This window comes from Mirounga angustirostris, unplaced genomic scaffold (assembly GCF_029215605.1).
Source record: "Mirounga angustirostris isolate CCGP_5_RB_7025 unplaced genomic scaffold, mMirAng1.0.hap1 SCAF_10, whole genome shotgun sequence".
In the NCBI taxonomy this organism is placed as follows: domain Eukaryota; kingdom Metazoa; phylum Chordata; class Mammalia; order Carnivora; family Phocidae; genus Mirounga; species Mirounga angustirostris.
The window spans coordinates 33760882-33781161 of NW_026991718.1; the positions used below are offsets into that span (position 1 = coordinate 33760882).

Here is a 20280-nt window from a genome sequence, read left to right on the forward strand (position 1 = left end):
ATCTCAAGCCCCCAAGGGTGGTCCTGTGGGCAGGGACCTACTTTAATGTAATTTGGTCCTGCCCCACCCCTTGCCTAGCAAAGCTTAATTTGAAGCTTAAAAAACAATGAAGTTAATTTTTAAAAACCTTTCATTGAGTTCCATGAGACCCCTATTAATTTTATTGTTTCAATAAAGCATTTATTTAATTGTCTCCAGAAGGGCCCTGTTAAAGGCACAGATGTTACCTGAGTCAGAAGGGAGGGGAGGGAGCTGGGAGCCTTTTTTTTTTTTTCACCCTCTCCCATTAGCACATTAGCAGGATTCTGTTATTGGATTAACTGATTGTCACCTTAAAAGTCACAAAGTAGAGCCCTGAGGGAATGAGACAGGAGGCAGGTAAATTCTGGGGAGCAGTTTTGGTCACAGTTGCAGAAAGCAGCAAGCCAGGCTCATGATAAAGAGGCTGGGTTTGGTTAAGACAAAAGGAGAGCATTTTTTTTTTCTCTGCTGATGAGGAGACACTTGTTACTTAGCCTCTGGCACAAGGCTGATAACCCTGAAAAAGATCAGAGAATAAGCACATCAGTAGATGTGTGCTGTCCAAACCATAGGAGGGGATGGGCTCAGCTTGAGTCGACGGAGGATCAGGGGAACATCACATTCAGTCCCTCCACAATTATTTACTGAGTATCCACTATATGCTGCTACTACTTGGAGCTTCGAAGATACAGCCGTGAACAAAACAGGTCCCCTGCTCTCGTGGTGCATACATTCTAATGAGGGGACACGTGGACAACAGAAAATATAACAGACATATCAAGATCATTTCAGACAATAAGTGCTCTGGGGACAAAACAGAGTAATGTGGTAGAAAGTGGTCAGAGGAGGCCTGTGATAAGACATTTGAGGCAAGACCTGAATATAGGAAGGAGCCAACCACAGGAAGGTCTGAGAGAAGAGCTTTCTGGGCAGAGGGAACAGCAAGTGCAAAGATCCTGGGGCCCCATTTTGAGAAGAGCATTATGAAATGGTTAAGTAATCGAAGGAGCAAGATCTGGGGAGAGACCCAGGAGACCCTCTAATGTCAAGAAATAATCTCAGAACAGAGAGTCCATCATTATCTTTTGTCCCTGGTTATTGCTTAGTGTTTAGCACAGAATAGGTGATCAATACATGTAGGTTTGAAGGAAGAAAGGAATGAGAGGAAGGGTAAAATTGAACATTTAGGCTTCATTTAGTCAGATTATTCTTTTAGTCAACAACCAATTAAAACAGAAAGAGGAGGAAAAAAGAGCTGAGTCTACACACTAGGTCATTCATTACCGAGCCAGGGAGTGCCCAGGGGAAGGAAGGCACGGGGCGGGGGGTTGGGGAGTATACATCTGCACCCATCGAGGAGATCAAAATGTAACTGAAGAAACAGTAATAGTAATCACTCATTATTATTATATTATTATAGGCCCTGATTATAGCTTAAGCGGTGCTTTTGTACACATTTCCTGTTTCTCACAGACTCATGAAATAGAAAATAACACTATTAGTCAATATTTAATGAATTGCCTATAGGCCTTGGCACCGTGCTAGTTGACGGGGATATACTGGGAACAGAAATCAAACAAGGCCCCGCTTTCATGGACTATATAGCCCAGAGTCGACAGACTTCAACCAAATGACACAAATGAGAGAAATGCCAACCATAATGAGTATTGCAATGGATAGGTACAAAGGACTGCAAGCACCCATACTGGGGGTGCTCAGGAAAGACTTCCTTGGGGAGGTGTCTTAGGAGCTGAGCTCTAACGAGGAGTGGAGTCAGTAGGTAAAGAGGGCAGACAAGAGTGTTCCAAGCAGAGGGAACAGTAAGTGAAAGGAGAGAGCAAGGTGCAAACGAGAAGCAAGGGAGGGTAAGTGTGTCCTGAGCAGAGATAAGGAGGTAGGGCACAGTGAAGGGGGTAGTGGGAGTGGATAAGGCTCTAGTATGGGGGGCCTCAGACAACACAGAAGAAAGTTTGTCTTTGGCCTACAGGAAACCAGAGGCCAATGGAGGTTTTAAGTTATCTTCAAAGACTCGAAGGGCTGTCCTGAGGAAGATGGTTTAGATTTACTACAATCAAATAATGTCTTGGCCCCCCGTAAGAAAGCGAGCTCATCCATCACCAGAGTGGGGCAGTGGTTGGCTATTTGAATGTCAGGGAGAGGTCCTCCTTTGGCCAGGAGCCTGGGCAGCATCAATGACTTCAACCTTCTCACTATCAAGCGTCCTTTTTACCCATCTTGCTGCCCCCACAAACTCCAGATTTTTTAGAGTCTACCTCCCAGGATACATTAACATAATTTCCCCCCATTTTTCTTAATAAACAACCAATGTCATCCAGAAGGACAAGAAACGCAATGCATGATATAGTTCTGGCCACAAGCAAAGAAATTCAATGTTTCCTTTGGGAAAACTTATCATGAAATATGTATAATTCCCTATAGGCTTTCTGAAATATTGACAATAGCTCCCCACTCCCCAGTACACTTACAGACTCTAGGAGATCTTCTGGCTCCAGGCTAGGAACCTACTATTCTATGGTCATACCCAAGGTCTCTTCCAACCAGGGTACTCTGAACCACAAGGTATAGCTTCCTTGTATTCAGGCATTTGGGGGAAGGAGCAATAAATGTGAATTAAAACAATCAGGGAAGGCTTGCAGAAACAAAGAAAGCCTTGAGATGGGCCCTGAAGGATGGGCAAGCTTTGGATAGGTGAGGAAAGTGTGTTGTCAGGCAGGAGCAGCAGAATGTTCTCTAAGAGTGGTGAAGCGACCAGCCAGGCTGCAGCATGGAGTCAGGAAGTATTTGTGGATACAAGAATAGAAAAAGTCGGTCGCAACTGACTTTAAATGCCAAGCTGAATTACCCTCCAAATGACGGGGAGTCATCAAAGATTTTAGAACAGGAAAATGATGTGTTGGAAGCAGTGTTCTTGGCAGATGAATCTGGTGCCCATACATGCTTCGAGGTGGGAGGGGAACTTCGAGGGGACCCGATCAACAGACCAGATGTGAGAGGAAGAGCCTGAACTGGGTAGGATGGCAGTGAGGAAATAAAGGAGCAAATCCAAGAGACATGGCTTTTTTTAAAGCCCAGGACTTGAATCTGAGTTTAGAAGCAGCAGAGACTGCGAGGCATCTTGGAACCTGCTGGTAGAAAAATGAGACAGTCACCAGGGGAAGCTCATGGGTCTGGGGGAGATGATGAGTGCATGGGGCATCTTAGGGAGTTTTTACTCCATCCTTCATAGCAGCTACCCCTGCAAGTGGGGTTGGAGGGGCAGGCAAGGTGGCTTTCACATCTTATGATATATAATCTCCTTTAATGGAGGGATTTTGTATAATTTTTACTTCCTTTTTTTGTGTGTGTGTGTGCTTTTTGAGATTTCTCAAATAATTATTTTAACTTCCAGAGTCTCGTTAACCCTTCGTAAAACATCACTCGTGATGGAATGATTCACAGGGTCTGCTGGGGTCTCTGAAAAACACATCAGAGGGGTTTCGTCTCTACTCCTGAGTCTGTGGGTTTCCCTATGGGTGAGTGGTGAGGACTCTTCCACGTACCTCTTTCTGCGTCTCCCTCCTTCTCTCCTCACTGCCCCCTGCCCCAGCAGAGCCTACCTCTGTCCTTTAAAGGCTCAAAGATCATCAGACAGCCGTCTTTCCCGCCAGATAGCAATGCCAGGCTTGGAAAGACTGACCTTGGCATTTTTACAGCTGAAATCAGCCCAGCCTGGCCCAGCCCATGGACAAAACTACAGGCAACAGGACCGAACCTAGAAGGCACGAGTTCTGCACGCACATCAGACAGCTGTGTCCAGATCCCAGCTCTGCCACCGGTTACCTACCCCATCAGTACGTCAATCTTCTCATCTTGAAAATTGGAGATAATGATAGTATTTATTTCCTAGAGGCATTAAGTGGATCAAACCACGATGAAAGGCATTTAGTAAGCGTGCTGTATCATTAGTATTAATATGAACAATAAAATAATAAAACTTTATGACCAAACTCTGTTGCCTGGAGGCAAAGATAACCTTAATACCCTTCCATCTCGGTTCCCACTGGTGGCATTTATTTGCCTCTCTCCATCTCCATGCCAACTGGAATTTTCTTTTCCCAAACCAACCAAGAGCAGAGAGAAAACCTAAATCAGGGCCCGAGTCGCTGCTTGCTCATTTCATGGTGGTCTGCTCTGCCCCTTAAAGATGTGTGTGACATTCGACAAATTCCTTAATCTCATGAGCCCCAATCCCCTCCTGTATAAAACAGGTGTGGCGATACGGACCTCACAGTGTGGGCCAAGAGGCTAGACCATTCCCGGCACACAGCAGGCTTTCAGTTCAAGATAGTTCTCCATCCGGGTTCCAGGTAGGGGTCAGTTCTTTCCTGCCGGCCCATCCCAGACCCTCCTTGCTATGAGTCCCTGATGGTTTGGAGGGAATCTTCTCAATTACACCATAAGCTCCTGAGGGCACATGCAGGGCCCAGGTCTTCCTCCTGTCTTCCTCCCAGGCCTTGGTCCAGGCCAGCCTCCTGGGGGCAGCCAGGGAAGAGGGAGAAGACTGTCAGCCTTCTAGAGGTCCAGAACCAGACACACAAACTCAACAGCCTCCCTTTTCGTCCCCTTTTCTCTCCACTTTCCAAACCACAGCCCTGAGGTTGCTTGAAAAGAACTGGTTCTATTTGACAAGGGCCTAGAAGGAAAGTTGCCCCATGCACCCTCAGGGTATATTTGGCCTGGTTAAAGAAGGTATAATGTGTCAGATCCAATCACCCAGCCCCTATGCTCCATTCCCATCCCTCTCTGATGCAAAGGCCTCTGGACAAAGGCAAAGGTCTCCCTTCACCACCCCCTGCCACCAAAGTCCATCCATCATCCAGTAGTGATCCAATGGTCAACTCTCCATTCATCTATTAGCCTCTTCATCTGCCCCAGGAACAGAGCACCTGGAGTTCAGCTCTAACAGAATCTCAGTTCTGGGCTGGGTCCAACACCAAGGCAGCCCCCTTGCTCCTACCCCCAGGTAATGGCTCTAAACAGGTACCTCTCAGCCTTCTCTGTCGTTCCCCCACCCCTACCCTCCGGCTCCCCCAATCAAAGGAAGCAGTGTAAGAGGAGGACACACATCTCAGCCAACCAGGAAAGGGAGAGAAAGAGAAGCTGCAGAGCATCTCTCTGGGCTGGAGAAAGGACGGAAAAAGAAAAGAGCCCTGCCCAGGGAGGGAGACTAGAGGGACACTTGGGACCCCAGACCCAGAGGCCCAGACCCAGAGAGACCAGCCTGGGCAGTGGGAGCTCTGAGAGGCTACAAAGCCTTTCGGTTGCTAGGGTCCTGAAGGGCCTCACCCTCTGACAGGGTCATGGAGTCGTAATGGCTCACGTTCACATCTTGGGACCCACACAGAGGAACTAAGCTCTTTTCCAGAGGAGTAGACAGATCTCTCCTGAGTCACAGCTTTCTGTCTCTTTGTCTGACTATCTTTCTCAGGATTCAGGGCTTTTGTCTCTGCCTCCCTGTCTCTGCATCGTGTTGTCTTATCTTGTCTCTTCTCTTTCTCCCTCTGCCCCCATCTCTGTCTCAAATCATTTCTTAGGGGACTCTGCCTTGGGGCTCCCGCTCTCCACTGTGTAGGAAACCTGACCTTCATCATCTGTTTTTTATATTTTGCAAAGTCAGCTTCACTTCCTACCTGAGGGAAGTGGGGGTGGGAGAGCAGGCTGCCTGACTCCACCCCTTTCCCTCCCCCCTCCTCTTCTGAATCCATCCCCTCCCCCAGCTTCTTGCCCCAGGAAGGCCTATCCTGCTCTCAGTCACTTTGGCATCAGGCCCTGATTCGTGGTCTTCTCTCCACAGCTCACTGTGGGGTGGGGGAGGCAAAGGAGGCCTCTTCTGATCAACTGACCACTGGTTTGCTGATTTGGAAAAAAGTGAAAATTCCAGGCACAGTGAAAGCCCAGGAGGCTGAGGGATTTCACCAGTGGAAACCAGGATGGAAGTAAAGTCATTTCTGCCTCTGGGCAGAGTTACAGCCAACCAAGCAATGTGGTCACAGATGTTTATTTGTTTGACCGTGAATACTAGCAATAAATCACACATACTGAGGGCTTGCCCTGTGCCAGGCACTTTACATGTCTTTGCATATCATCACTCAACAACTTCACGTGGTAGTGACTATTTTCTCCCATTTTCTTCGTGAGAAAACTCGACACAGAGAGGTTACCTACCTTGCCCAAGGTAACTCAGCTAATGAGATTTGAACCCCGATTTCTCTGACTCCAAGTCCCAAGCTCTCAACTCTACATCAAAGTTTCCAAGACCAGAGAAATGTATTTTGTACATTTCCTTTTAAAGGAAATAAATCCACAGAACTCTGAGAATATACCTTCAAGATCCCAGGGACCCAGGCACCCGAGAAGATTATGTGTAACTCGCTACTTTCCGGAAGACCTAGAAGAACCAGCTAGCAAAGACTACACGGAGAGGCTAGAAGAGAGCATTTCAGGAAGGAGGAGCTGGGAGGGCAACCTGGGAAAACACAGATGATGGCTGCAAGTCAGGACACAGGGCAGGCACGGGGCTGGGGAAGTCTGGCTCCATGCAGGGGCCAACAGGGCTGGGGGCAGGGCTGGGGCAGCTCATGGAGGCCCAACGGCCCAGTTCAGTTTACCCTCCAAGTTTTCAAGCAGGAGCATAATACTCCAAAAGAGGTGTTAAAGGGAGGTTAAAGGGAGCTGGGCTGGAGGTTAAAGGGAGACGACTAAGAGAGCTGCTGAGAGGCAGCCCAGGACCACCTGACACAACATACAGACAAGAGGTGTCTAAGACATTTCCAGAGAAATCTAGCATTTTGGAGTCTGAACCCTCTGCCTCCTTCCCAAGGAGAGCTATCCAAGTTAGCCTTTGGGGTGGGTAGGGGTGTGGCAGGCAGGGGGAGAAACAGGAAGATGCGGTATGGCTGCAGCACTGAGCCTTCACACTAGCAGAGACTCTGGTCTGCGGGCGGCTGTGGCCCTGAGTGACAGCTGGAGGAAGACTCTCTTGTGAAGATGGCATTCAGTGCTCAAAGCTGGACACTGGCCTGAGCAGGAGGCTGGCCCTGCCGGGTCGCCAGGACAGGGCCAGTGGGCAGACTACGGATCCCGAGCTTGAAGCAGTAGTCTGTCTTTTTCCATTCTTTTGAAATGATGATTCTTCTCCCTGGGTGGCAAAAAAAAAAAAAAAAGCAAACAAGCAGAATTTGGTTAAGAACTCAAGAACTGCCAATTCAGAAACTCTAATCTCCAAAAGCGCAATCCCTTTTTTTCAGAGGCCAGAAACCTATTTCCATCAAAGATTGTGTGTGTCTGTGTGTCTGAGACTGGCGGGGGAGACAGAGTGGGTGTAAGGAGAGCGCTGAAATGTCTTCGTTCTTGTGTGGGAAGCTACCGCTCCGTGGGCTTCCACGTGTGCCTTGTATGTACATTTGTGCCTGTTCCTCAGGCCCCTGTGTGCACTGAACTTTCAGACCATAATAGAAACACCGAGCCTTGGCAAAGATATCATAGGAATAATTATCTAATTTCAGAACATGTTATTATAATACCTACTTGATGTGTAACAAACTTAACAATGTTCGCCTTATATTCACCAGCTCTAAGTTGGAGACTCGCAGTGCCAAGTCCTACCTCAGGGGCTTCTCCGAGACCCTAGAGCAGAGCAGGCCCCAAAGAAAGCTCTTTAAGGAATATCCACCCCACCCCCACCCCCCATCCCCCACTCCATGGCTTCCTCCTGGATGCAGAGGTTTGGCTGGGGAGATTCGAGGAGATTGCTGGAAGAGGGGCAGAGCCTAACTTGGTTGGCATCTCTGTTCCTCCCAGAATCCCCAGTCCTCACCAGGAGAGGAGCCCCTGGAACTGGAAAGAGAGCAGCCATATTGGGGTCACGGAGGCAGATAGGCTTTCCCTGACTCAGCAGTGGGCCAGGGGGCCTCAGGATCTGCAAGCCTCCCTTCTTCCCCAGGGGCTGGGTTGGACTGAGGCTGTGTGAGGAGAATGTTTGCTGTTTGCTGCTGTTGACTTTAGCCAGTAGCTCTGTTTACAAACCCAGGTTGGTTTTCCCAGCACAGTTAATTAGAACAAAGACATCTGGTGTGAGGGCTGGGGAGGGCATCTGCTCAGAACATTGCCCCCACACCCAGCAGCGGTGGGCCAGCACCGGTCAGAGCAGCTAAACAGGGCCAGACTGAACCCACCAAACTCAAGGTTCTCAGAAGAACCGTGGCTTTTCTCACTCTGCCTTTCCCATGCCTGCTAAGTTGGACTGGGCCCCAACGCTCCAGCCTTAGGGCACCCCGAGAGTCAGGGATGGATGCCCCTACCTCAGTGGAATCCCAGGCTGGAAATCCAAGACTCAGTCCTCCCCTCTGCCCTTCCATGTCCAAAAGAACTGGGAGAGAGATTCCCGTCCGCTCTCTCATCACAGTGACTCTGCATTCTGTAGGAATGCCAGACCTCTTCAGCCCCCTGGAGGAAAATCTCCCCTCCCTGACACCCCCTCAGAGAGGTGTCCTTCCGACACCCCCCTGACTCCTCTCCAGCCAATCTCTGACACTGCGGGGAGGAAAGAGATTAACCAGTCCAGAACCAGAGGGAGGCAGGAAGGTGCCCAGGAAGGTGAGAGGTTCTGGGTGGACAGTTCCAGGGCTGTGGGGAAGTGGAGGGCTGGGATGGGGAGGGGCAGCAGCTTATCTCTCCCAGGAGGGGGGAAGCTCACTCCAAACAGCTAATGCACTGGCGTGTGAAAGCCCCTCAATTAGCACTAATGATGCAATCAGGGAGGGAGGAGGAGGGACCAGAAGTTCTGGCGGAGTCAGCACCAGCTTACACACAGGGTACACACTCCCTTCCTCCGACACAGTGGCCCCTTCAGACACACCAGTGCACACACTCCACAGACAGCCTGGACCACGCACGTCCGTGGGTACAAATGCACCCTTTGCACAAACTACTAGCATGCATATGGTTCGCGATCCGCTGCTGACTGCGGGGATCCCGGGGAGAGGAGTTCGATCTGGGGCTTCAGGGTCAAGGAAAATGAGAAGCCAGAAAGACTTGGTGGCGGAGGTTGAAGAGGGCATCTTCGATTATTCCTCTGATCCCAGAATTCCCGACCCACGCAGGCTCGCAGGTGCCAGCCTCTCTACGGCCACCTCCCCACACCACCCCCACCCCTTCGCCCCGGGATCCGGGACTGGGCGAGGAGCCTCTATCCCCAGCCCCCACCCCGGAGGGAGGCCCTGGGTTCCGGGAGAGAGCTCTGAGAGCACACGGACCCCCAGCACCCCAGAGCCAGCTGCTCGTCCCCTCCGGAGCCCGTTACCCGCCGACCTCACCCCTCTATCTTCTCCCCCACCCCGGCCGGCCGGCTCCGTTATCCGCCTCCCGGTCCCGTTATCCGGCAGCCCCGGCCCCGTTATCCGCCCTCGCGCCGGGCCCGGAGCTCCCGCGCGTCGCGGGGTCGCCGCCGCCCCTTCCCCCTTTCGCGGCCCGAGCTCGGGGGCCCGCGGGCTGGGCAGGGCCGGAGCCGCCTCCGCGCCGCTTCCCAGGCCCGGACGGCCGCGGGAGGAGGTCCCGCTGTCAGTCAGCGGGGAAGGCCGGGCCGGGCGGCCGGAGGGGGCGGCGCCGAGGACGGGCTCGGGCCGGGAGCTGGGAGGCGGAGGCGGAGGGGGCGGGGGCGGGGGCGGCTCCGGGCCTTATAAGCGGCGGGGGCAGGGCGGGAGGGAGGCAAGTGTCAGGCCGATGTGCGGCCCGCGAGGGGCCGGGGTCGGGGCCGCCGGGGCCATGCGCTCGGACTGGGCAGGGGGCCGGAGGGGCGCAGAGCGGAGCCGCCTCGGAGCCTGAGCCTCCGGGGCGAGGGAGCCGCGCGGGGCCGGCCGGCTGGGGGGAGGGGAGCGATGCGGCGCCGGCGGGCGGCGGTAGCCGCGGGTTTCTGCGCCTCCTTCCTGCTGGGCTCCGTCCTCAACGTGCTCTTCGCACCGGGGTCGGAGCCTCCGCGGCCAGGCCAGTCCCCCGGGCCCTCGCCAGCCCCGGGCCCGGGCCGTCGCGGCGGCCGCGGGGAACTGGCCCGGCAGATCCGAGCGCGCTACGAGGAGGTGCAGCGCTATTCCCGCGGGGGCCCCGGGCCCGGGGCCGGCCGGCCGGAGCGGCGGCGCCTGATGGACCTGGCTCCGGGCGGGCCGGGCCTGCAGCGTCCCCGGCCCCCGCGGGCCCCCCTGCCCGACGGCGCCCCGAGCTGGCCCCCGGCTCCCGGCCCGGGCTCCCCCGGCTCGGGCCCGCGCCTGGGCTGCGCCGCGCTCCGCAACGTGTCCGGCGCACAGTACGTGGGCTCGGGCTACACCAAGGCCGTGTACCGGGTCCGCCTGCCGGGCGGCGCCGCGGTGGCGCTCAAGGCGGTGGACTTCAGCGGCCACGATCTGGGCAGCTGCGTGCGCGAGTTCGGGGCTCGGAGGGGCTGCTACCGGCTGGCGGCCCACAAGCTGCTCAAGGAGATGGTGCTGCTGGAGCGGCTGCGGCACCCCAACGTGTTGCAGGTACGACGGTGGGGGTGAGAGGGTGAGGGTGCTGGCTGGACGTGCCCAGGTCCGGTCACTCTGACTGGAAGAGAACCCTCGGCCATAGAGATAAAGACTGTGCCCAGGTTAAGTAGGGGCAGAACCCCGACCGCGGCCGCTGCCCACTACACTACCCTGCCCCTCACTCCTGAGTGGGCGTCTCTTTACGGAGGGACTCCTGCGTCTCTCAGCTTCCACCCCATATCCTTTGAAGACAGAGACCAGGACCGAGGGTCCCAAAACTCGAGGTAGGAGTGCGAGTCTGTTAGGACTTAGGACCCTGCTTCTGGCTGGAGCTAGGGTGTTGAGCACCAGGGAAATAACCCCAAGCCAAGACACAGAGGTCATCCCTGAGTCAGGATTCCAACTGCAGTGATAGGGCCCCTTTTCTTGATGGAATCTGAACCCCACTTCTCTCAACGTCCAGTGGCTTGTCAGGCTTTGAAGATGGGATGGGACAACAACGGGGTTGGGAAGGGCTAGAAAGAGACCCTGTATTGGGCTTGATTCCCAGAGAATATCCCCACCCCCTACCCCACCCAGAAGCCACTGGAAGGACTGGAGGGAATTGGGTAGTAGGCCAGAAAATGCACAGCCCTTCCCAGAAGTGACCCCGCCATTCTCCAGGCCTTAAAGACAGCCCTTGGATTATGAAGGAAGCCTTAGGATCTTAGCTCAGTGCTCAGGGGACAGGCTACGGGCCTGAGGGTCTCAGGGTCACATTATCAGAGCAGATGTGGCCAGTGGCTGGAAGACTGAAAAGGCCAGATGCCCAGGTTCCTACTAAATGGGACTCTGTCTCTCCTGTTCACTGAGGAGCAGAGGGGAGAGATGAGACCCCACCTTGTCCCCTCCGGGCTAGACTAAGAGAGTGGGCCACTCACAGCCCCAGCACTGCCCTAACACACCCACTTCCTCCTCTCCCCCAGCTCTCTGTCCTTGAGTCGACCCTAGGATTAGACAAACTCTTCCCTTGCACATGTCTGAGCAGCCTGAGAGGGGAATCCCTGACTGGTCTTGGCCCGCTGAACAGAGGGTGTGTGCAGACTCCCCAGCAGAGGAACCTCGCCCACACCTTGCACCTCCGAGCCCCCTCAAATTAACCTTTCTGCACCCAGCAGAACTGAAGAGAAATCTAGGAGTCCCTCCGTCCTCTTGTAAGGACTGAGATAGACCCCAGGCCTGGGTGGATACTGTGGAACAAGAGAGAGGCGAGAGAGCTATTTATATTCCTGCTGGCTCCAGGTCTCCCCAGGCTCCCCCGACTCTGGTCAGACACTTGTGACCAGGTCCTACGCCCTGAACTGGTGGCAGGAGGTCGGGCAGAGCCAACGGTTGTGACCAGCCATGCCTGGATGCCCAGCTGACACTGGGCCTGGAGCTTCAGGGAGTGAGCGACTGGTTACGTGGCCATTCTAACTGGGAGGATCTTGTTCTCTTCGCTTCCAGGGGCTCTTGGGAACTTTTTGGCAACCCTGGGGTGTCAGCCAGATTCTGAGGCAGTGGAGAAGCAGGACATTAAGTGTTAGTTAATTGATTCAAGAGGCCCCCCCACACACACCTCCCTTAGGACAGGTTTGAGGTTTTGATGTGCTCTCCTGTCTCTTAAGGAATTTCTCCCTCCCTCACTCACCCTACCCAAGCTTCCTGACCAGCATCTAGCTAACTGCCCCCACGCATCTCACAGAATGGTCCTCCGCTTTAATGTCAGGCCTCTGCCCGATTCTGAAAGCACCCCCCAAAATACATCTATATTACATAGGTAATACATATATATTACAGCTGAATAGTTTTCACCCAAGACTGGGTCTGTCTGAGGTCGGCTGTGTGACTTTTACAGGGTCAGAGACTGGGGGTAGTTGCCCTAGGGCACCAAGTGTTAGAAGGTGGAGAGGGTCCCTTTCCATCTGGGGAAAGGTAAAAAGCTACCATGAGCGAGGAAGAAAGGGTCCCTGAGTTTGAGTTTAGGAACTGTTTTGGGGTGACCGCCAGCCAGAGTCCCTCTGGCCTCTTCCTCAGGGCCACCTCTGCTGCCACGGAAGCCCGCTGTGGGGTACAGGGGGGTGCTCAGGAGGCTGCAGTGAGGGTGTGCAATGTTTCAATACCTCTTACTCATTTAAAATTTCAAAACCATTTGACTGCTGAACCAGGGAGGAGCCAAAGAATGTTTCTTAGAGTTCCGGCTCCCCCAGGCCACCCGGAGGCCCCATCCCCATCTCTGGTAGCCCCCAAGTTGGTTCTGTGGATTCTACTAGAAAAGCCCCAGGTAGCATGTCCCACCATGCACCTCCCAGCACTTTCTCTGGTCTCTGGGGACCTGCCTGGGCGAGATCTCTCTATCTTTCTTCTGTCACCCCCTACACACACACACACACACACACACACACACACACACACACTTATCACGTGATAGATGCCTCTATAGCCCAGGGTCAAAGGGCAAAAGGGTCTTCCCTCCCCCCAACCTCCACAGTTCCAGGATCTCAGGCCTCAGATGGGGCCCCAGCCTGCTTGGGCCCAGATTCTGGCCCTGCTAGAGTATATTTCTTCTCCCAAACGAACAAAAGATGCGACTGAAATGCTCAGCCTCACGCTTCCTGGAGGGGTTAATGGTGTCTTTTTATTTTTTCCTGAGGGGTGTTGATTAATACCTCGTTAACAGCGCATTTAACGACCTCCGGGTGTTTAATAACCTTCAGAAGTTTCCCACAAAGGCTCAGACTCTGGGCAAGAAAATGAGAACCAGGCCCCAGGGCTGCTCCCCTTACCTTCCCCCCCACCCCCCACCCCCGCCCCACCGGGGCCTGGGGCCTCCCTGGGCTAATGCGAGGTGGGGGAGCAGAGAGAGAGAGAGGGAAGAAGAGGGTGCCTGGGACTGTCCCCTGATCCCTGGTTTGCAGCCCTGCTGATCTAATGGCGGCCCTGAGCCGTGCCTTCTCTCATGCTGGCAGGCTTGGGGCAGCTGGCTCCAGGAAGGGAGAGCTGAAAGGGCACTCCTGGGACGGAAGAGGGCACGTGAGGCTGGAGTGGATCTGGGAGGGGTGTGAATGATGGTAAGAAGGGTGACAGTATGCAGGGACATCTAACCTGTGGGCTTGGCTCCCCCCTGCTCTGCAACCCCACCCTCCCACCAGCCCCCACATTGTGCAGCTCTCCCCTCTCCCTATTGTGGTCTGGACAACTCAGCCTTTGTGTTTCTAACCCCACAGGGTGCTGGTTGTTTTGAGCCTCATCTGATCCCTGGCTGATGGGCAGTGTGGTGGGGGAGGCTGGAGGAAGCAGGGCTCTCTCTCTGGATGCTGGTTTAGGTGTTAATGACAAAGTCAGGCTGTGCTTCCCAGAAGTCCCTGACTAGATGAGCTGTGCCGAGCCCATCCTCAGGTCCTGTGGAGTGGGCAGGCCCTTGTGAGCATGCCCCCAAAGAACTGATCTTCCGCAGAAACCATCCCTTACTACTAATCCCATTGGTGGGTGTGACCACCCCCACCACCAACATATGCAAAGAACACTCAAGGCTGTGCCCCTTGGATGCTTTGTTCTTATAAATGCTTGTTACCAGTCCGAGGGAGCTTGTTTTTCCGCCCACAAGACCAGAGCTGAGAAAAAATGAAGTTGCCAGAAAGTAGAAATGATAAGGAATAGAAGCCCGGGACACCTGAGTGGCTCAGTCGGTTAATCGTTTGCCTTCGGTTCAGATCCTGATCCCAGGGTCCTGGGATCGAGCCCTGCATCAGGGTCCTTGCTCATTGGGGAGCCTGCTTCTCCCTCTGCCTGCCGCTCCCCCTGCTTGTGCTCGCTCTCTCTCTCTCTCTGTCTCTCTGACAAATAAATAAATAAAATCTTTAAAAAAAAAAAAAAAAGGAATAGAGGACTGGAGCAGGAGAGGAGGTAGAATACCCATTTGCTGGCTTGTTGATTAACAAATGGTATTCGTAGAAAGAACCAGGCTGTGGAATCCAAGTGACATAAATATGAATGCTAGCTCCTGCATTAGCTGTGTAACGTTACACAAGTAACTTAACTTCTCTGAGTTAGTTTCCTCACCTGTAAATTGGAGATTATAAGAATCAAGTTATGCATGTAGAACACTTAGCACAGTGCCTGGCACATGGCTGACACGTGGTGTCCAGACCTGCCCATTTACCTGAGCAGCAGGAGGTAGGAGGCTGAAGTCGCCAGCAGGAGCTCTGGCTGCAGGGACAGAGGGCAGGCTTCCCTGGGCCATGCTGCTGTTCTCTTCTGGCCTGAGCTGAAGCAACAGCCTAGGGATCAGGGTGGGAGGTGCGTAGTGCAGAGGGAGGGGGGCCTCTGACAGCCCAGCCCTTCTCTGTCCCCACTCCGACCCTGTGACCTAATGACCTGCCCTGGGCCTCCCCCAGCTCTATGGCTACTGCTACCAGGACAGCGAGGACATCCCGGACACCCTGACCACCATCACAGAGCTGGGTGCCCCTGTGGAGATGATCCAGCTCCTGCAGACTTCCTGGGAGGACCGCTTCCGAGTGAGCAGGGCAGAGGGCTGGGCTCTGGGCTCCTTGCTGGGATGGTTTTCCCTTAGAAGGCCAGCCCTCCAGAGCAGCTTGGACTCCTTCTCAGTCAGAAAAAGGAGGGAAAGATGGAGCAAAACTGACTCAGCTGTCAGCCAAGGGGTTAAAAAAAGAAGCAAGACATAGAAGATCCTGACGTTTTTGTGCTCCTTACACACACACACACACACACACACACATGCATGCACGCCCGTGTAGCCTGGCTGCCAGAGGGCCAGTGTCCTAGGACTAGAAAAGACCTTAAAGTCATCTTGACCCTCCATTTCCATGCACTGGACTAAAACCACACTCAAGATGCAACTTCAAGGAGGAGAGCCGGTATCTGCAGACTTCCATGCGGCCTGTTTCCCACCGACTCCATGTTACTTTCAGGGTCAGGTCAGCCCAGGGTTACTAGAAAATCACTGGCTTGCTCTGTAAGGCCCCTGGCCCTCAGCCCTTAGTAAGCACTGGAGCCTTTAAGAGAAAAGCCAACCCCCCCCCCGCCCCAAAGGGGTGAGCCCTGGAGTCTCCCAGGCCCCCTCCCAGGAGAGAAGCCTATGAGCAGCCTTGTGTCTGCCCCTCAGATCTGCCTGAGCCTGGGCCGGCTCCTTCACCACCTGGCCCACTCCCCACTGGGCTCGGTCACTCTGCTGGACTTCCGCCCCCGACAGTTCGTGCTGGTGGATGGAGAGCTAAAGGTGACAGATCTGGACGACGCACGCGTGGAGGAGACGCCATGTGCAAGCAGTGCTGACTGCATCCTGGAGTTTCCGGCCAGGAACTTCAGCCTGCCCTGCTCGGCCCAGGGCTGGTGTGAGGGCATGAATGAGAAGCGCAACCTCTACAATGCCTACAGGTGACCTCCAACCCCCCACCCCCCCAGGAAGGCCGAGGAGGAAGAGTGAGCCAGGGAGGGCATGGCAAGGGGAGAGCCCACATGGGGTCCAGGAGGCCAGCCAGGGTGGGGAGACTCCGCCTTGATCAATGGAGGAGCAGGGGTGGGGAAGGTCTTCTACCCACTCAAGAAGGGAACATTCAGGCTCCCGGCGATGAGGCTAAAAATAGTCATCTCCAAGGAGAATCTGGGGTGGGGGGTGGCAGCTGGAGGCTTCTTAAAATAGTGTCCGATTCAGAGCCTAGGGCTGGTGGGACTGGCACTACCCCTTCGTCCCCTGGTCCTTCAGTCTTGGAAGCTCCTCACTGGGCCTCAGCTATGGGGCTGCTGTCACAGTGATCAGCTCAGGGGATAAGGTAGCACTGGGTGGTGGGGGAGTCCTGGGGACGGATGGGGAAAAGAGACCTCAGATTGCAGCGTGGTATAAAGTTAAGGTGTGGCCTTAGCATGTGTCCTGATCCCTACCCTGAGTCCTGAGTGGACTCCTTCATTCGCTCTGGGGTTATGCCTGGGTAGTAGGCCTGAGGGATCAGGCTCCCTGGCCAGATTAAGGTTCTGTCCCAAGTTGGGGCAGAGGAAGGATGTGTCCCCAAGGCCAGACCACTGAGCCCCTGGTTTCTCTCTGCCCCAGGTTTTTCTTCACATACCTCCTGCCCCACAGTGCCCCACCCGCACTGCGGCCTCTGCTGGACAGCATTGTCAACGCCACGGGTGAGCTCTCCAGGCGCCGTCTGCTTCCCATCACCGTCCCCCAGCAGGCATGGTGTCGAAAATGCCCCAGGACAGCACAGTATTGCGTTTCCCAAAGTGGCATTCCATGGCAAACCCCCTTCCCAGTCCACTGGTCACCCGGGCCCAGGTTCCAGGGGAAGAGAGGGAAAGGCAGCAGGTTGCAGACCGCGGGAAGGGGTAGGAGCGCGGGCACCCTCTCCTAGCCACACTGCACTCCGCAGGAGAGCTCAGCTGGGGAGTAGACGAGACTCTGGCCCGGCTGGAGAGAGTGCTGCACCTGTTCCGGAGCGGGCAGTATCTGCAGAACAGCTCAGCAGGCAGCAGAGCCGGTGAGTGGCTCCCGCAGGGCTCCAGGGGCTCCAGGGGCTCGGGAGCAGGGGGGAGGGTGAGTGGTCCCCTTAATCGCGCTAAGCGGCTCATCCTCCTAAGGCACACTTGAAGAGACCACTGACTGTTTAGCCTCTACTTGGAGGTCTTCTCTCTGGCTGAGCCAGAACGACTATAATTCTGCCTTGACCTCGGGGCAGGGGGCGGGGGGGGGGGCAGGCATCGACACCCCTTCTCTGGGTAGCTCCAGACCCCACTCTGTATTGACTGTGTGACTTTGAGCAGCTTCCCTACACCTTGAGCCTCATTTTTCTCTCCTGTGAACTGGGTTTAATATTTCCTGCCTCACAAAATGCTTATGGGGATTCAATGCTAGGCGAAGTGTGTGCAAGCAATTAACTTGCTTCCTGTTACACAGTTGTATTACAGAATATATGTTGGCTCCTCTTTCCTTCCTCTGCCCTTCTGGGGCTAGGAGGGAGGCTGGAGGAGGCTGCGATTCCACACCGAAACCAGCCAAGAAGCCCAGGAGCACGGGGAGAATTGCAGCCCCCAGCCGTCGTCGTTCTGCTGAGGCCCTGGGGTTTATCATGGCTGGCAGGGGGGCCAGGAGTGGGCAGCCTCTGTATTCAAGGAGCTCTGGCCAGTCTTAGGGGTGGGGGAGCCCTCGTTAGCCCTGTAAATAAAGTTTAACGAGGTGAACAATGGCTGGCTCTGTCCCTGAGGACGCCGTTTATGGGGCCATAAATCACAGCCAGCCCTGGACTTTGGTCTAGTCCCTGGTAGAAGAAGGAGGCAGGAGGGCGGGGTGGCCAGAGGCCCAGGGCTTCTGCATTATCAGTCCCGAGCTGGGGCTCCCCAGGCAGCAGGAAGGACTCAGGTGAACGAGCAGCTTCCTGATTGAGGAGCTCGCAGAGCCTCTGGGGGCTCTTTCTGTATAATGGGAAGATTTTTCCTCCAGCTTCCTCCCCCAGACACCAGAGCTGTGGATTCCCCAATGGTCATTTTTGTGTTTCACATTCATTTGCATTCCTCATAACTTCAGAAATCCCCAACTGCTCCCTCCCTGAGGAGCTTGCCTCATCTCTCTCCCTAAGGCCCAAAGGAAGCAGGACCCAGGGGTGCTCTAAACTCTTGCTACTCAAAGTGTGGTCTGCAGACCAGCAGCACCAGAAGCTGGTTAGAAATGCCCACCCCCAAACCCCACCCCTGACCCCCTAAATCGGGATCTGCATTTTAGCAAGAGTCCCTGGAGATTCACAGGCACACTGAAGTTTGAGAAGCCCGGCTTTAAATGTCCAAAATGTCCCGACCTCAAGCTCTGCGTGTGCGTTTATCCCACGATGCACCCGCTGTCAGGTGCTGTCCGAACCCACTGTGCACCCTCAGATTTGGGAGCTGTGGGTCTCCCAAAAACCGAACCTGAGCTTTGCCTTTACTGGGTGCTCAGCCCAGTTCCACAGCAGTAGCTGCCTTCATCCCCATGCGAGGGTGACTGGGCTAGCTTTCAGCTTTCAGTTAGGAAATGAGTCTTAGCCCTTTCCAGGAAGCGGCCCCAGCCCTCCTGCCTGGAAACACAGAGCTCTCATTCGAGCTCCATCCCCAACCCCACAGAGTACCAGCGCCTCCCAGACAGCGCCATCCCCCAGGAAGACTACCGCTGCTGGCCCTCCTACCACCACGGGAGCTGCCTCCTCTCGGTGTTCAACCTGGCTGAGGCCGTGGACGTCTGCGAGAGCCATGCCCAGTGCCAGGCCTTTGTGGTCACCAACCAGACCACCTGGACAGGTAAGCCAGTGGGAAGGGAAAGGACGTCCTGAGGGAGGTGACTGGCATTCCCTGGAAGAGCCTGACAGGTAGTGGTCCCCCGTCAGAAGCCAGCTTTGATGAAAAGACAAGAAGGCCGAGATGAGGAGAGACAAGTCTACGCGTCCTCTAGGCAGTCCCATCGGGGAGAGTGGCCCCGCCTCCAGGGAGAGAGACAGTCCCGTTATCTCTCACCTCTGCCTCCAGGTCGGCAGCTGGTATTTTTCAAGACAGGATGGAGCCACGTGGTCCCTGATCCCAACAAGACGACATATGTGAGGGCCTTGGGCTGACCTCTCGGGGGGCTCAGCTGACAGCGGACCAGCCCGCCAGCTGGGCTCGCCGGTGGAGGGAGGGAGGGACGGACTTGCACTAGCAACACTGCATGTCACCTGGAAACCCCTGCAGACGAGGCTGACATCCCAGACGGTGAGGTGACCAGGACAACGTGCAATAATGCCAAATGTTAAAATGTGAGTTTACCGGTCTAGGTATGGGACTGCTGGCCCCGGGGCCAGGAATCACGGGAGCGGGGCAGGGGGGCGGACTGCCTTCCCAAGCCTCTGGGCAGCCAGCAAGGCTCAGGCTGGTATCCCCTGGGGGGGCTCTGGCCCTCGCTGGGACAGTTCTGTGGGCAGCCCCATCACTGTGTCCGTGGTGTAAGAATGTAGCCAGAGCCCCTGCTGCTGCATGTCACCATCTGGTGGGGGCTGCGTGGGGACAATCAGTCACGGAGTGTTCTCTCAGCTCAGCTCCGGACAGAAGACTTGACGGGAATGCTCTGGGATGTGGGGGATTCTGTACCCGGGGAGGCCACCTCTGGCCACCCAACCGGGGGCACCCACAGGCCAGCGCAGAGGCAGGGACAGAGGAGCCCACAAGGTATGAGCCAAGACATGGGGTCAAGGAGCAGGTTGCAGTTTGAGCCAGGACCTGGGGTGGGGGTGGGGCCGGGGCCTTTCTGCCTCATTTGCTTTCAGTGAAAGCCGCAAAGCAGCCAAAACCAGCCTCTCCCCCCTCCTGGAGTTTGTATATCCAGAAGCTTTTGTACTTCTTGTTCATTAGAATGTTTATTTTTGTAAAAAAAAAAAAAAAAAGGTCAATCAATTAATAAATGACGTTTCACGGCAAGGACTCTTCCCAAAGCCACAGTTTCTTGGGCTGACTTGTCCTCATTTAATGTCTTTGGTGTTTGTTTGGGGAAGTGGGGGCAGGAGAGGTCATGGGGGATGACCTTTGGAGGAGTGAAATCTCTGTGGCAAACACTGAAGTTGGCAAAATGTGTTTGCAGGCCCTGCTCCCACGGCGCCCACCTCCCTCCATGGCCCTCCACATCCGTGTCCGGACAAAAGACAGGAGGGACTTCCTCCCCTAGGGA

General features: G+C 54.8%; 1 protein-coding gene and 1 long non-coding RNA gene across 5 annotated transcripts in view; one reads left to right on the forward strand and one right to left on the reverse strand.

Moving 5' to 3' along the window:
• Window positions 1-6063: 6063 nt before the first annotated feature.
• LOC123851017 (uncharacterized) overlaps window positions 6064-20280 on the reverse strand; it is a 51795-nt gene continuing 37578 nt past the window's right edge. Inside the window, exon 3 of the long non-coding RNA XR_010405539.1 lies at window positions 6064-7219. This is a non-coding gene — a long non-coding RNA (uncharacterized LOC123851017). The remainder of the gene's footprint in view (window positions 7220-20280) is intronic.
• Window positions 9781-20057, forward strand: PKDCC (protein kinase domain containing, cytoplasmic). 4 transcript variants are annotated; one of them, XM_045884483.3, is made up of 7 exons: window positions 9781-10592; window positions 14993-15115; window positions 15727-15998; window positions 16669-16748; window positions 16991-17098; window positions 18711-18884; window positions 19110-20057. In XM_045884483.3, the coding sequence occupies exons 1-7, from the start codon at window positions 9957-9959 to the stop codon at window positions 19193-19195; spliced, it is 1479 nt and encodes a 492-aa protein (XP_045740439.1). In that variant the 5' UTR covers window positions 9781-9956; the 3' UTR covers window positions 19196-20057. The 4 variants fall into 4 exon arrangements, with proteins under 4 accessions (XP_045740439.1, XP_064428229.1, XP_064428227.1 ...); XM_064572159.1 differs by lacking the exon at window positions 19110-20057 and adding an exon at window positions 18971-19102; XM_064572157.1 differs by lacking the exon at window positions 19110-20057 and having other exon boundaries at window positions 17515-18805.

What these genes read in the sequence shown, in the direction of transcription:
- PKDCC (XM_064572157.1), top strand. Translation starts at nt 9,957, where the DNA reads ATGCGGCGCCGGCGGGCGGCGGTAGCCGCGGGTTTCTGCGCCTCCTTC. An exon ending in CCTGGGAGGACCGCTTCCGA is followed by an intron (nt 15,116 to 15,726) that starts GTGAGCAGGGCA and finishes TCTGCCCCTCAG; the next exon opens with ATCTGCCTGAGCCTGGGCCG. An exon ending in AACCTCTACAATGCCTACAG is followed by an intron (nt 15,999 to 16,668) that starts GTGACCTCCAAC and finishes TCTCTGCCCCAG; the next exon opens with GTTTTTCTTCACATACCTCC.